This window comes from Coregonus lavaretus (genome assembly GCF_964263955.1).
Source record: "Coregonus lavaretus genome assembly, chromosome: 17".
NCBI classification, from domain to species: Eukaryota; Metazoa; Chordata; class Actinopteri; order Salmoniformes; family Salmonidae; genus Coregonus; species Coregonus lavaretus.
Window position 1 is genome coordinate 18,629,214 of NC_140004.1, and position 14,987 is coordinate 18,644,200.

Sequence of the window (14,987 nt, forward strand, 5' to 3'; positions counted from 1 at the left end):
CAATTTTTTTTTAAATGGAACTCAGTCGGGGTCTCAACTTACTGTGGAGAGTTAGAATAGTATAATACACAAAGTGCAAGTCCGAAATTTGGTTGTGAATCAGCAGTTGTTCTCTTGTTATGTCAGTCACTGACAGTCACTCAATTAGCCAAAAAATAGATAGGCAAGTTAGTCTAGAGGCCAGCTATGTAAACTTGGAGTAATCATGGTTGAATTACCGACTGGGGGCCCCCATTGGTCATCATATATCATATTAAAAACTGCAAACATTTGTCTCCACCCTATGGCAAAATGTGTAGAATTGCAGGAAAATAGTTATAAAACTGCACATTTTTCTCTCCGCCCCATAGCAAAAAGTATAGAATTGCAACGTTTTCTCTACGCCCCATGGCAAAATGTGTAGAATTGCAGGAAATTGACTCTCTCACCCTTTATTTAATTTTTCTTCGCTGTAAAGAGGGGGGCACTTAGAATTTTTTGCTCGCAAAATTTTGCTTAGGGCCGGCTCCGGCTGCATGTGTGGCTATGAATGTGGGTACGCACACCCGCGAGCCACGGCGGCCCCTCATGATGAGTTCCCATTTTCTGTGGCCCCCACACCCATCAAAGTTGCCCATCCCTGGTTTAGAGTCAAAAGAGGATGTCAATCAAATAAAATCTTCGCCTTGGACTTCCCTGCTTCAGAATACATTTGTAGTAGTAAACATTTTTGTTGTTGATTTTTTTCCGAAATTATGTTGATGACACCATTTTTAAGTTACACGTGCATAAACCAGACAATTTGAAAATGTAATGGCGGTAATGACAAACAATATGCATAGTTAGTTTAATTAACTTCACTAAAATGCCGTTTTTAATGTCATGACAGACTAAAATCACACATGCTTTACAAAACATTACATGGTAACATCATGCGATTATCTGTGTGATACACACTGCACAAATACTGTAAATAATCAACTGCAATTATCAAAACACATTAAGATAAATGTTTGATTTGCTTAATTAAGTTATTCAACTTGAAAACAGCATGAAACTTGAAAACAGTGTGAACCCCAGTGCATACATACCAAGGTGCACCATTGTTATAAGTGTCTATAGTGAGGTCTTACCCTGTGTGGTGCTAGTGGTGGTGGTGGTGACAGGGGACTTGCCCCTGGTCTGGGCTGGCTGAAGGCCAGTAGCGGTGGTGGTGGTAGTGGTAGCTGGAGGACGCTGCTGACCCACAGTACTGGTCATGGGCACTAGACGACCCTCTGGCTTGGTACCATACTGCACTGGCTGGAACAACCTGTCAATCAAATCATAGACACTCAATAAAGGTCAAAGGTCATGCAACACAGCCTAGCGCTACTGATGTAACATGATATAATAGAATTCGAAAACACACTTTATTTTCCATTTTTGTGATGTGAAAGGTAGAACACAGACCTCATGGGTTTGATCTTGCAGGGCTTGGGTCTGGCCGGTGGGTCCGGGGCACCGTGGATCTCCTCGATCAGCTGACGGGTGACTTTGAGTTTGGGTAGAACCTCCTCTGTCTCGTAGCGTGTCAGTCTGTTCTCATTACTGATCAAGTCAAACATGGACAGGTCCAGGCTCTAGAAAAAGAGAAAAGGAAAACAAGCGTGTTCTGAACCTCATACAGTGGGGGAAAAAAGTATTTAGTCAGCCACCAATTGTGCAAGTTCTCCCACTTAAAAAGATGAGAGAGGCCTGTAATTTTCATCATAGGTACACGTCAACTATGACAGACAAAATAAGGAAAAAAAATTCCAGAAAATCACATTGTAGGATTTTTAATGAATTTATTTGCAAATTATGGTGGAAAATAAGTATTTGGTCAATAACAAAAGTTTTTCAATACTTTGTTATATACCCTTTGTTGGCAATGACACAGGTCAAACGTTTTCTGTAAGTCTTCACAAGGTTTTCACACACTGTTGCTGGTATTTTGGCCCATTCCTCCATGCAGATCTCCTCTAGAGCAGTGTTTTGGGGCTGTCGCTGGGCAACACGGACTTTCAACTCCCTCCAAAGATTTTCTATGGGGTTGAGATCTGGAGACTGGCTAGGCCACTCCAGGACCTTGAAATGCTTCTTACGAAGCCACTCCTTCGTTGCCCGGGCGGTGTGTTTGGGATCATTGTCATGCTGAAAGACCCAGCCACGTTTCATCTTCAATGCCCTTGCTGATGGAAGGAGGTTTTCACTCAAAATCTCACGATACATGGCCCCATTCATTCTTTCCTTTACATGGATCAGTCGTCCTGGTCCCTTTGCAGAAAAACAGCCCCAAAGCATGATGTTTCCACCCCCATGCTTCACAGTAGGTATGGTGTTCTTTGGATGCAACTCAGCATTCTTTGTCCTCCAAACACGACGAGTTGAGTTTTTACCAAAAAGTTCTATTTTGGTTTCATCTGACCATATGACATTCTCCCAATCCTCTTCTGGATCATCCAAATGCACTCTAGCAAACTTCAGACGGGCCTGGACATGTACTGGCTTAAGCAGGGGGACACGTCTGGCACTGCAGGATTTGAGTCTCTGGCGGCGTAGTGTGTTACTGATGGTAGGCTTTGTTACTTTGGTCCCAGCTCTCTGCAGGTCATTCACTAGGTCCCCCGTGTGGTTCTGGGATTTTTGCTCACCGTTCTTGTGATCATTTTGACCCCACGGGGTGAGATCTTGCGTGGAGCCCCAGATCGAGGGAGATTATCAATATGTCTTCCATTTCCTAATAATTGCTCCCACAGTTGATTTCTTCAAACCAAGCTGCTTACCTATTGCAGATTCAGTCTTCCCAGCCTGGTGCAGGTCTACAATTGTGTTTCTGGTGTCCTTTGACAGCTCTTTGGTCTTGGCCATAGTGGAGTTTGGAGTGTGACGGTTTGAGGTTGTGGACAGGTGTCTTTTATACTGATAACAAGTTCAAACAGGTGCCATTAATACAGGTAACGAGTGGAGGACAGAGGAGCCTCTTAAAGAAGAAGTTACAGGTCTGTGAGAGCCAGAAATCTTGCTTGTTTGTAGGTGACCAAATACTTATTTTCCACCATAATTTGCAAATAAATTCATTAAAAATCCTAAAATATAATTTTCTGGAAAAAAAAATCTCAATTTGTCTGTCATAGTTGACGTGTACCTATGATGAAAATTACAGGCCTCTCATCTTTTTAAGTGGGAGAACTTGCACAATTGGTGGCTGACTAAATACTTTTTTCCCCCACTGTATATGTAGATGGAGACTAAGTTGTCAGATAAAGACCTACAGTTAAATCAAAACCAATCTAATCAATTTCATTGTACGTCATTCAGGTGAGCAGTACTAATGAAACAGAATAAACAGAATAAAACCCTCAGGAGGTTTTAGCTGTGTGGTACTGGCACCCTCCTAGTCCTACCTTGCGTTGGTCCTCCTGCAGGGCTCCCAGCACCAGGGAGGGGGTGTTGTACTGGAGAGAAGAACACACGTAGGAGCTGTTGGTTTCCCTGATGTTCACCAGGTCTGGATGGTTACAGATCCTCTGCAGCTGCATCAGCACCTGCAGCACACTCACAAAATGACCCGTCTTCAACGCCTCCTGGGCTCTAGGGGCGGACAAAGGACAAGACATTCAGAAACAGGGCAAGTGAATTTATCATCTGCGCAACCATGCTCTGTTTATAAACAAAAAATATTCATGCATTTCTACCATTGAACCTGTGCTCAAATATTCAGTCTATGAGAATCGGACAAAATACTCTACCGATCATGCAATCAGGTTGTCCAAACATTAGGCTGAGGAACTGTGGTGTCTGGAGGCCAGACTCACCCTGGCTGAGTGAGGATATCTTCATACATGCTCTTCTGTCTGCTGGACAGGCGACACTTGATGATGTGTTCATACTTCTTAGGGAGCTGCTTCTCCACGTCCCTCTTACAGCGCCTCAGGATGAAGGGTTGGATCATCTGGAGAGAGAGAGAGAGAGAGAGAGGAGAGGAGAAAGGATGTCAGATCAATTGGTAACTAGGTATGAACAGCTATGCCCTGGTAAATGGGAATCATACTGACCACCAATGTTAAGCAAGATGTCTTCTTTAATGATGAAATACACTCATTAGGAATGAAAGAACCCTCAGATAAACAAATTCACACCACAACTAAAGCACCATCAATATTCATGATAACAGTGACTACTAACTGAAACGCTCAACACACAAGGATTAGAAAGATGGGCGTTTGGTTGTACCCCTACTGACCCTGTGTAGGCGGATGACCAGTTTGTGGCAGTAGTCCTGGTTCTGGTCTGTGCCTGGCTTGACTGGGAAGTCTGTGAAGGGTCTGGTGATGCCTGGCAGGAGGAAGTGGATCATGGTCCACAGCTCCTTCAGTGTGTTGTGTAGTGGAGTGTTGATCAGGAGGATCCTCTGCTGACTGGAACACAAGCCACACCAACACATCATTAGCTTTTGTTGTTTCTCTTAATCTCTAACAATTTAAAATGCCTGGAAAACCACAAGGTCAAACCCCATTTCAGAGTTTAGCCTTCATTTCATGCTAACTAAGCTGTCACCCAAAAGCCCTTGGCAGACCAGTGTGTGCGTGGGTGTAACCACAGTGCTACCCTAAAATAAGAGCTGCTCACTTCTTGAGAGCAAAGATGGTTTCCCAGTGATTCTCGGACATGTTTTTAATGAGCTGCACCTCATCCAGGACCAAGTTCTTCCACCTCCTTCTCAGGAAGTGGCTCTGGTCCTTCAGCAGCAGCTTGTAGGACGTCACACACACATGGAAGCTATTGGCCTCTGCCCACCACTGGAGACACATCAACAACACGACAAGTTATGGACAGACACAAATACAAACTGGAAAACAAGGGCATTTGAAATAAGCCAAGAGAAGAAAATTGACATCTTAATGGCATTGTATTCATGGGAACTGTCCATTATTTATTGTCACATTTGGTGCTGCTGTCCTGCCCAAACTCTCTCTGCTGGAATGGACTCAATCTCATGGGTCTGTCTATTGAAACAGATCATTAGTAGTTACCCTTCTCTTTGCTCTGCGTTCATGTCTGTTACCAAGGTAGAGGAGGATCTTGAAGCCAGGACACCAGCGTTTAAACTCCATCTCCCAGCTCAGCATCTTACACGTCCTCACCACAACTAGGTGGGGGCCCCAGATACCTACATAAAAAATTAATAATTAAGTCCACATACATAAATACATACACTACCAGTCAAACGTTTGGACACACCTACTCATTCAAGGGTTTTTCTTTCTTTTTACTATTTTCTACATTGTAGAATAATAGTGAAGACATCAAAACTATGAAACAACACATTTGGAATCATGTAGTAACCAAAAAAGTGTTCAACAAATAAAAATATATTTTATATTTGAGATTCTTCAAATAGCCATCCTTTGCCTTGATGACAGCTTTGCACACTCTTGGCATTCTCTCAACCAGCTTCACCTGGAATGCTTTTCCAACAGTCTTGAAGGAGTTCTCACATATGCTGAGCACTTGTTGGCTGCTTTTCCTTCACTCTGCCATCCGACTCATCCCAAACCATCTCAATTGGGTTGAGGTCGGGGGATTGTGGAGGCCAGATCATCTGATGCAGCACTCCATCATTCTCCTTCTTGGTAAAATAGCCCTTACACAGCCTGGAGGTGTGTTGGGTCATTGTCCTGTTGAAAAACAAATGATAGTCCCACTAAGCCCAAACCAGATGGGATGGCGTATCACTGCAGAATGCTGTGGTAGCCATGCTGGTTAAATGTGCCTTGAATTCTAAATAAATCACAGACAGTGTCACCAGCAAAGCACCCCCACACCATAACACCTCCCCCTCCATGCTTTACGGTGGGAACTACACATGCGGAGATCATCCGTTCACCCACACTGCGTCTCACAAAGACACAGCGGTTTGAACCAAAAATCTCAAATTTGGACTCCAGACCAAAGGACACATTTCCACCGGTCTAATGTCCATTGCTCGTGTTTCTTGGCCCAAGTAGGTCTCTTCTTATTATTGGTGTCCTTTAATACTGGTTTCTTTGCAGCAATTCGACCATGAAGGCCTGATTCACACAGTCCCCTCTGAACAGTTGATGTTGAGATGTGTCTGTGACTTAAAGTCTGTGAAGCATTTATTTGGGTTGCAATTTCTGAGGCTGGTAAGTCTAATGAACTTATCCTCTGCAGCAGAGGTAACTCTGGGTCTTTCTTGAGAGCCAGTTTCATCTGTCATTTCTCTTTGCTTATTTGAGCTGTTCTTGCCATAATATGGACTTGGTCTTTTACTATCTTCTGTATACCTCCCCTACCTTGTCACATCACAACTGATTGGCTCAAACGCATTAAGAAGGAAATAAATTCCACAATTTAACTTTTAAGAAGGCACACCTGTTAATCGAAATGCATTCCAGGTGACTACCTCATGAAGCTGGTTGAGAGAATGCCAAGAGTGTGCAAAGCTGTCATCAAGGCAAAGGGTGGCTATTTGAAGAATCTCAAATATAAAATATATTTAGTTTTAACACATTTTTGGTTACTACATGATTCCATATGTGTTATGTCATAGTTTTGATGTCTTCTACAATGTAAAAAATAGTACAAATAAAGGAAAACCCTTGAATGAGTAGGTGTGTCCAAACTTTTGACTGGTAGTGTACATGTTTACATACAGAAACAAAAGCGAAGCATTGAATAAACTATTTCAGCAGTAGGTTAGATTACCCTCTTGACAGGCCAGATGGGCCAGGTAGGCCACAGTCTGCACGGTCTTGCCCAGTGCAGTCTCGTCTGCTAGGATGCCGTTGAGGTGTTTCTTGTGGAGGCTGGCTAGCCAGTCCACTCCGATCTGCTGGTAATCACGCAGTGATCCGTGCAGCAGAAAAGGAGCCTGGCTGCGGACCTGAGATACATAGCAAAGGGTCATAATGATTCCCTGTTTGTACATAGTAACCCACTAACTGTCCTCTTAACTGTAGATTTTATTTATAAGCAATTTTGTTATTTAATTAATCTTGCCAAATTCCTCTCATTTTCAAACTGGTTACATGACACCCGATAGTAATCCACTGGGTCAGTGTGAGGCTGAGACGTGAGGACTCACAGAAGAGGTGGTCCTGGCACTGCCCTTGGGTAGGATGAGTTCTGTGGCGGCTGCCACCTCTGCTATGTCTTTCCTAGGCTTCCCGTCAGCACCAGGGGGGCAGGCCTTGTCAGAACCTCGATACTGGTCCACACTGAGCAGAGAGTCTATCACTACAGCCTCGTGGGGGCTGTCCAGAGGGGACTCCATATCTGAGATGGAACAATAACCACATCAGCACCACAGAGAGAACACCACCAGTCTACAAATCCTTTTGCTTTTAAACTAATCATCTTGGCATATCAACGATCACAAGGCACCGAGCTAGACTGGTACACAGAGATGGAGTTTACATGTAGAGTTTAGGTGTACCTTCAGTCTCATCCCGGTCCTCCTCATCACTCGGTGTGGCAGGCTGGGGCCAGTCAAAGTTGTCAGCGTAAGCACCAGCATACTGCTTCACCAACACATCCAGAGGCATCTCAGCTGAGAACGGTAGAAGACAAAGAGGAAAGGCTCAGTATAGACAAAACCTAAGGGACACTTTCAAACATGACATGTTTTAATGAAAATACCATAAAATAAAGGTAATCGGGCAAAATCCATCATTAGTTATAGTGAGAAAAAGGTGTCATGCTGACCATCTATAGCCAGATCTGCCAACTCTGCCTTCTGATCAGCTAGCACCTCCATGGCCTCCTGCTCCTCTATGGTGCTCTCCTCATCCTGAACTGTAAGAGAGAACACAGCCATAGACAAGTTACAGGATAGTAAACAAGTGTTAAATGCAGGACCGCACCTGTTGGCACCCACCTGCTCAAAGCATAAACAAGATGACATCTATACTGAACAAAAATATAAATGCAACTTGCAACAATTTCAACGATCTTACTGAGTTACAGTTCAAATAAGGAAATCAGCCAATTGAAATAAATAAATTAGGCCCTAATCTACGGATTTCACATGACTGGGCAGGGGTGCAGCCACTGGGGAGCCAGGCCCAGCCAATCAGAATGAGTTTTTCCCCACAAAAGGGCTTTATTACAGACAGAAATACTCTCCTCAGTTTCATCAACTGTCTGGGTGGATGGTACCAGACGATCCCGCAGGTGAAGAAGCCGGATGTGGAGGTCCTGGGCTGGCGTGGTTACACGTGGTCTGCGGTTGTGAAGCTGGTTGGACGTACTGGCAAATTCTCTAAAACGACGTTGGAGGAGGCGGCTTATCTGGCAACAGCTCTGGTGGACATTCCTGCAGTCAGCATGCCAATTGCACGCTCCCTCAAAACTTGAGACATCTGTGGCATTGTGTTGTGTGACAAAACTGCACATTTTAGAGTGTCCTTTAATTGTCCCCAGCACAAGGTGCACCTGTGTAATGATCATGCTGTTTAATCAGCTTCTTGATATGCCACACCTGTCAGGTGGATGGATTATCTTGGCAAAGGAGAAACACTCACAAACAGGGATGTAAACAAATTTGAGAGAATAAGCTTTTTGTGCGTATGGACAATTTCTGGGATCTTTTATTTCAGCTCATGAAACATGGGACCAACACTTTACATGTTGCGTTTATATTTTTGTTCAGTATATTTTGGAAAAATACCTTCTTCAGCCAATGAAGTGCTGGACTTTCGCTTCCTTGTTGACATAGTGGGTTCCTGTGAATAAGATACATTTAAATAAGTGTCATGCCACACACAAAACATATTAGGCTATGTGTCTGGCCAATTTGGACAACAAGAGCCAGTAAGTCTATGAAGCACCTACGTCTTTTTCAGCTTTCTCTGTTGTCGACTGAGCAGGTTTAACATCCTGTCCTGTGACACAAGGAATAACCAATATATGAAAGTTAGCTTGTTGTAAAACCATTTCAAAAGGCTCTTGAATAAACTCTTACCCTTACTCGATGCTCTCTGCAGGCTGAGCGTTTTCAGTCTCTTCTCATAAATCTCAAACTGTAGTTTAATTTCCACAACCTGAGAGAAACCAAATGGAACAAATTAACTAGGATGGACAGAGTGGATCACACTACTGATCTATTGAAATTAATAACGACAACAATGGAACAGTTTTCACATCAAGAGAAACTTACCTGCTCAATGTTGGACCAGAAGAACTCCACCTCTCTGGCGATGGTGCTTGCGATGTGACGAAGCCGCAGTTCTTCCTCTTTCTTGAACTTCTCTTCCATTTTATTCTGCTCGTCATGGTAACGGGAACAGGTGCGAACCAGCTGGGGAATGGGGAATATATGTAATATGCAGTTATGATCGTGTACTGAAATCTTAACAATGACAGTACTGCAGTAACATTACACCAAGAGGACTACGGCATCATACCTTCTTGGCAGCAGCCATCTTCCACCTCCTCTCCTGGGCAAAGTCAGCTGCCATCCACTGCATCTCCTCCAGTAGGTAGTCCCAGTGGGACTTGGACCGAGAAGATTCCATTAGCTTGGGCAGCCTGCTGGCTGACCACTGGCCCTCTTTCCTCAGCTCAGAGATACGCTGGTGCACCTGGCTCTCCTGGGGGGGTCAGAGGTCACATTATGAGCAGTCTGAACACTGAAGCACCTGATCAGTCTGAACACAAAAGCACCTTAACAGTATGAAATGCAGTCTGAACACAAAAGCACCTGAACATTATGAAATGCAGTCTGAACACAAAAGCACCTGAACAGTATGAAATGCAGTCTGAACACAAAAGCTCTTGCAGAGTCATAGGTTTTTCTGAAACAACTCACCAGTTTGGTCTGCTCAGCTTGTTTGTCCTGTGAGCTCCCTTCTGATGACTGCATACCCGAGCCCTGACCAAAGCCACCCATTTTGACAGTGGAGGTGCCGTTGGGCCCGGCCAATTTGGACTGTGTGGCAGGGGTGATGTTGGACCCAGGAGGGCGGAGGGGGCTAATGGTGTGGGGGGAGGGGAGCGAGTTGGGGACATTGAGGGGGGCAGGAGACATGGAGGGGTTGGACAGGGAGTTGATCATCTTTCTTTGGCCAGGTTGGTTGGAGTCTGCTCCAGGACGAGCAAGAGCCACAGTCTGATCAAGGGAGGAGAAAGAGAAGGCAAACTGTTAATATACAAACCGATGAACACAACCAAAAACATGCAATGTTTGGAAGTTATCCTTTAGAGACTCACCACCTGTCCTGGCTGCAGCATGGGCTGGGGCTGCTGTAGCTGCTGAGCCTGCATCTGGAGGTGAAGGCCAGACTGCATCTGCTGCTGGAGCTGGACCTGGAGTTGTGTGTGGGGGTTTACTGGAGCCATGATGGGGCCGGCCCCCTGCACCTTCACCTGGGCCTGGAGCAGGTTGGCGGCCTGGGCTGAGCTCTCCACCAGCTGTGACTGCTGAGAGAGAGCCATTGGTAGGCCTGCCATGGGGAGGGCTCCCTGGGGCAGGCGACCTGGCAGCTGGGGGGGAGGGGTGTGCAGGCTGGCAGCGTTCTGCACCGGAGGCCCTTTAGACGGGTCATACAGCGGCTGGTTCTGCTTCTGCCCGGGGATCTGAACCGACTGTGGGTTGGGGGGCATCCCGCCTGGAGCACAGTAACCAAGTCATAGGGAAAACAAAGGAAAGGAGTAGAGAGAGGGAAAGGATAACAACATGTGGCTGTGAGTTACTGTTGCTCTGTGGTTCCTCCAAGCGTTGCCCTGTCCATACCAATCCTGCTCTCTCTAAAATAACGGCCTTTTAAAATACTATACTCTGCACCGGACTGAGATTCAGGTGAGCACTGAAGGGGGACAGAGGGACTGAGCAGTACTCAGGCCAGAGGGCCTTTTGTTCCTCATTCTTAAGCCAATATATTTCAGTACTGACTGAAAGTGATCAGATTATAAAATGATAGTGTTTACAGCTCCATCTAAGGTACCAGCTACCCAGAACGTCTGAATTGGATGTACTATGAGTCAACAGCAGTGTATTTCTTACTGTTGACGAAGAAAGAAATTCATGAAAATTATAAAGCACAATGATTACAGAAGAAACAAATCAATGTGATCATCTACATGTCCTTCAAATAAAATACTACTTTTATTAATGCAAAAATAAAAACATCATCTTTACAATGTTAAGAGAAGAGAATGTGATTAAAACAGCAAAACTAATCATGCATAAACAGTTTCAGCAGAGGGACTGAGAAGAAAGGATTCAAAATGAAATGAAACAGAAAATATTGAAAATAAAAAACAGAGGGGAAGAAAAAAAAAGGGGGGAAAAGTGAGCAATCACCATCATAAAAACACCATATGTTCAGCATGCATGAAGCAATGTCATGTCTAGCTAGAATGCTGGCATATATTTGCCTCTAGTTTTGTTGAGCACAGAACATAACAAAGCAAAGGAGTGAGCAGGAGGACACACATGAGATCTTGCAGACAGCAGGGCTGAGCGGAGCAGTGCACACAGACTAAGCAGCACCTGTCTTACCTCCCTGACCATCACTCCCATCATCCCCTAGACCACATCAACACCTGGCCCTGACAGACACCACCACACCACGCCAACCTGTGACATGTCATGACTGCACCATGCTTCCTCCACATGGCTCCCCTCCTTCCTACTACGACTGGGGGAAAGAGGCCAAGTGAGAACGGTATGCCATGGAAACAGATGGGGGAAACCAACAAAGGATGAGCATGGTGGAACAAGAAAAGGAAACAACGGATGCTTTTGATGACTGATAACTGAATTTAGGATTGAAATGCATTGTGAATCCATGTTGACAATGCAATGGTGGCCAACGGAGAGGGAGGGGGGTGCAGGAGACGGAGGGATGAGAGTGATGAGTATAAAAAAGGAAGAACAAAAAAGCAATCATCGAATGAGCAAACATGCCCCACTGGAAATATATATATATTTTTTTTCCAGGGTTCCTCCTTTCTCACTTTCCGTGATCCGCTTGCAAATTAGCCCAAGCTCCAACGGCACAGGAAAGTCCGTCCAAACAGAGACGATCGGGAAGAACAAATTTGGGAAAAGAAACGGATGGAGACGGATGATCAATAAAACATAAAAGTCAAAACATAAGACATGGCATCTTCCCAGTGAGGCTACTCCTTTCTTCAGACTTTTTCCCCCTTGGTCTAGAGAGAGAGAGTGTGCTGGGAGAGCTAAGCCTGAACTTCCTGAGGCCTGCTGGGGTGTCTGTCCAGCGGATGGATGAAGATCGCTTTGTTGATGCTGCTTTGAGGTTTCGTTGGAGACGATGGGACGTTGTTGGAATTCAGTTTGTCTCGTTGAATTGAGGACACGTCCAGCAGCATCGAACAGAACACATAACGACCTGGTAGTAGCACTCCTACCTTGCGCTGTCGGCATAAGCTGCTGGAGTGGAACGCCAGCTGATCCTAAAGCACCAGGATGCTGGAAAATCATTCCATGGCGACCAACTTCAATCCGGGACCTCTTAGCCTGATCTGGGATTTAAAACACACAATACCCTCATAACGGGAAAAAGACACTCGGCACACAGCAATGACTTTCTGTACACCATACAGACCACCTCTCCTTCCTCGGGTTAAGACTTCTACACACAGCGCTAGTAGAAGATGCCAAATATCTAAAAGCAGAAGCAATTTGAGGTAAGAAAACAAAACAAAAAAACTAACAAAAAGAACGAAAAGGGGGAGGAAACAAACCAACAAAAGAGCCACGGGATTGTGCTGTCCTTGCCCTACCTGCGTGTGCCATTGCCTGTTGCCTCTTAAAGGCATCCATGTCCCCTGGGTTTGTCATGCTGCCAGATGCTCCAAGGTGCACCTGAAGAGACATATCCAAGTGTTAACAAGAGCTTGGATACAAGAGATCAAAAAGGAAACATTTAAAAGAGACAAAGACAAATCCATTCCATCTTCTCTGTGTAGGGGTTGCAGTCATTTGGTGCCCCACCACCGTTCTTCACCTGGAACTGCTGCTGGGAAGAGAATGCTGCTGAAACATTGGGTGGAAGCTGTGTAGCTATGGCAACTGGTGTCCCCGCCTGTCCATCCTTTCCAGTGACAACCTTGACCTGGGAGTGGCACAGAGATTTGAACTAGATTCATGTAGCCTAAACACAGGATAACAAGTTGAGGGATTCAGAATATAGGACTATAAGACACAATAAAACAAGATATCAATCAATTCTGTAACAGTACCTCATCATTGATGACCTCAGACTGCTCCTCCTCTTCCTCTTCCTCCTCAAGGTCCAGGTCGTTCTGCCTCAGGTAAGTGAAAAGCGGGACGCAGGGCTTCTTCTTGAAAGCCAAATAGTCCATCATGTTCCCCTGGAGGTGCTGGAGGAAGAACAGCTCAATCAGGTAGTCTTTGAAGACCTCCTTCAGACCCTCCATCTTCTTAGTGTGGTGCTCCAGACACTGCTTCCTCAGCTGGGCCACTTCTGGGTTGGTGGGTGCAATCTCCTCCAGCTTTTTGGGTATCTGTTTCTTGATGGAGCCCATGCTCATGCCGGTAGGGGTGAGGGGGGGATTGGGGATGCCTTGGGGAGGGTTAGTGAGGGAAGGGCTGGAGGGAGGAATGGTGGAAGGCATACTGAAAGACGTTGTGGCAGCTGTCCCCACTCCAGCTACCACACCCAAAGTCTTCTCAAATATCATGGGACGCGCCAGCTGCCCCTGGATAATACTGCTGATTTGAGGTGGCAGGTTGGAAGTGGTGATGTGGCCTGGGCTCGCCAGTGTGGGCAGAGCAGTGCCACTGACCACAGGACTCTGAGGTCCAAGGTGGTGGATGGTGCCTCCAGTCTGTGAATGGGGCTGTGACAGCCTGCGTTCCCGCACAGAGCCTGGTGCCCCTGGGGAGGACAGCTGCAACTGCACCTGCCCAGCAGTGGTTGGAGCTAGCTGCGTCAACCCTGTCCCCTCTTGGTAAACAAAGTGCCCACTTCCAGACGGGCTGCCAAGACTGATTTGTCTCACAAGCATGCCAGTATCAACAAAACGTGTTGGGCTCTGTCCACACACACTCAGTCCTGTTCCGGGTGCCCCAGGTCGCTGGAGGGGTACTGGGTTGTGCTGGGTGGGACTTTGGGGCTGCATGGATTGGGGTAGGGGTGAGGTGACTTGGATATAGGAGGACGGGGCATGCTCAAACCTCCATTGCGGAGCTGTGTGCTGGAAGCCGGGAGAGCCTGGGTTCTGGAGGGGGAGCGGGGTTAGGGTGATCTGTTGGTTGCCGGTCACCATTTGACTGACATTTTGTAAGGTGATGTTCATGTTCTGGCTTGTGACAGGGCTGCGGCTCATGATTATCTGGTAGTTGGGTGACTGGGGGGCTGAAGGGCTGGCTGCAGATGCAAACGTGGTCACAGGTGATTGTGGGTGGTTGGCTGTTGCCTGCTGTTGAGTAACTGCCATGGTCTGCTGCTGCTGGTCTTCTGCTTCAGATCCAATGGTGGACTTGGATCTCTGAAGTTGCCGTTGCACATGCTGTTGTCCACTCCCATGGTGCATTGCGTAACACTGTTACTTTATGGGAAACAATACCTAGAGAGGGTAGACATTCTCATCAAATCGTTTAGCCAATATTGGTTTCATTTTATATGCTGAAGACATGATGGTCAAAACTATGCAAATATGTATCATTCAATCAAACATTGACATATTGTTGTATCAATGACAACCATTAATAATTATGTACATAATAACTGTAGCTATTTGATGCTGTAACATAATTTTTCATTTTGACAGCTGTCGCAAAGATCAGTGAATTCATTGCTTGGCAAAGGTAGCCTTTCATGAATGAGTTCCATCATGCAAGCTAGCTAGCTAGTTATATTTGACGTGTTTTATTTGGTCAAGATATAAAGTAAGACATTCACTGATAGAGACGCAGATGAGCATCTTGAGTGCCAGCAATAGCGTAGCTAACTTACTAGTTAGGTAAC

General features: G+C 45.6%; 1 protein-coding gene across 1 annotated transcript in view; it reads right to left on the bottom strand.

Moving 5' to 3' along the window:
• Positions 1 to 14,987, bottom strand: part of LOC311144290 (E1A-binding protein p400-like) — a 31,428-nt gene that overhangs the window by 15,999 nt on the left and 442 nt on the right. Inside the window, exons 2-22 of the mRNA XM_084180306.1 lie at positions 13,237 to 14,586; positions 13,002 to 13,109; positions 12,778 to 12,859; positions 10,237 to 10,634; positions 9,836 to 10,135; positions 9,432 to 9,617; positions 9,185 to 9,325; positions 8,990 to 9,068; positions 8,860 to 8,909; positions 8,696 to 8,750; positions 7,732 to 7,821; positions 7,463 to 7,576; positions 7,112 to 7,302; positions 6,733 to 6,910; positions 5,037 to 5,173; positions 4,633 to 4,802; positions 4,247 to 4,421; positions 3,819 to 3,955; positions 3,408 to 3,594; positions 1,432 to 1,601; positions 1,113 to 1,291 (exon numbers count right to left, since the gene is read on the bottom strand). Of these exons, the coding sequence (XP_084036432.1) occupies positions 1,113 to 1,291; positions 1,432 to 1,601; positions 3,408 to 3,594; positions 3,819 to 3,955; positions 4,247 to 4,421; positions 4,633 to 4,802; positions 5,037 to 5,173; positions 6,733 to 6,910; positions 7,112 to 7,302; positions 7,463 to 7,576; positions 7,732 to 7,821; positions 8,696 to 8,750; positions 8,860 to 8,909; positions 8,990 to 9,068; positions 9,185 to 9,325; positions 9,432 to 9,617; positions 9,836 to 10,135; positions 10,237 to 10,634; positions 12,778 to 12,859; positions 13,002 to 13,109; positions 13,237 to 14,553 (4,444 nt within the window). The 5' untranslated portion in view covers positions 14,554 to 14,586. The remainder of the gene's footprint in view (positions 1 to 1,112; positions 1,292 to 1,431; positions 1,602 to 3,407; positions 3,595 to 3,818; positions 3,956 to 4,246; positions 4,422 to 4,632; positions 4,803 to 5,036; positions 5,174 to 6,732; positions 6,911 to 7,111; positions 7,303 to 7,462; positions 7,577 to 7,731; positions 7,822 to 8,695; positions 8,751 to 8,859; positions 8,910 to 8,989; positions 9,069 to 9,184; positions 9,326 to 9,431; positions 9,618 to 9,835; positions 10,136 to 10,236; positions 10,635 to 12,777; positions 12,860 to 13,001; positions 13,110 to 13,236; positions 14,587 to 14,987) is intronic.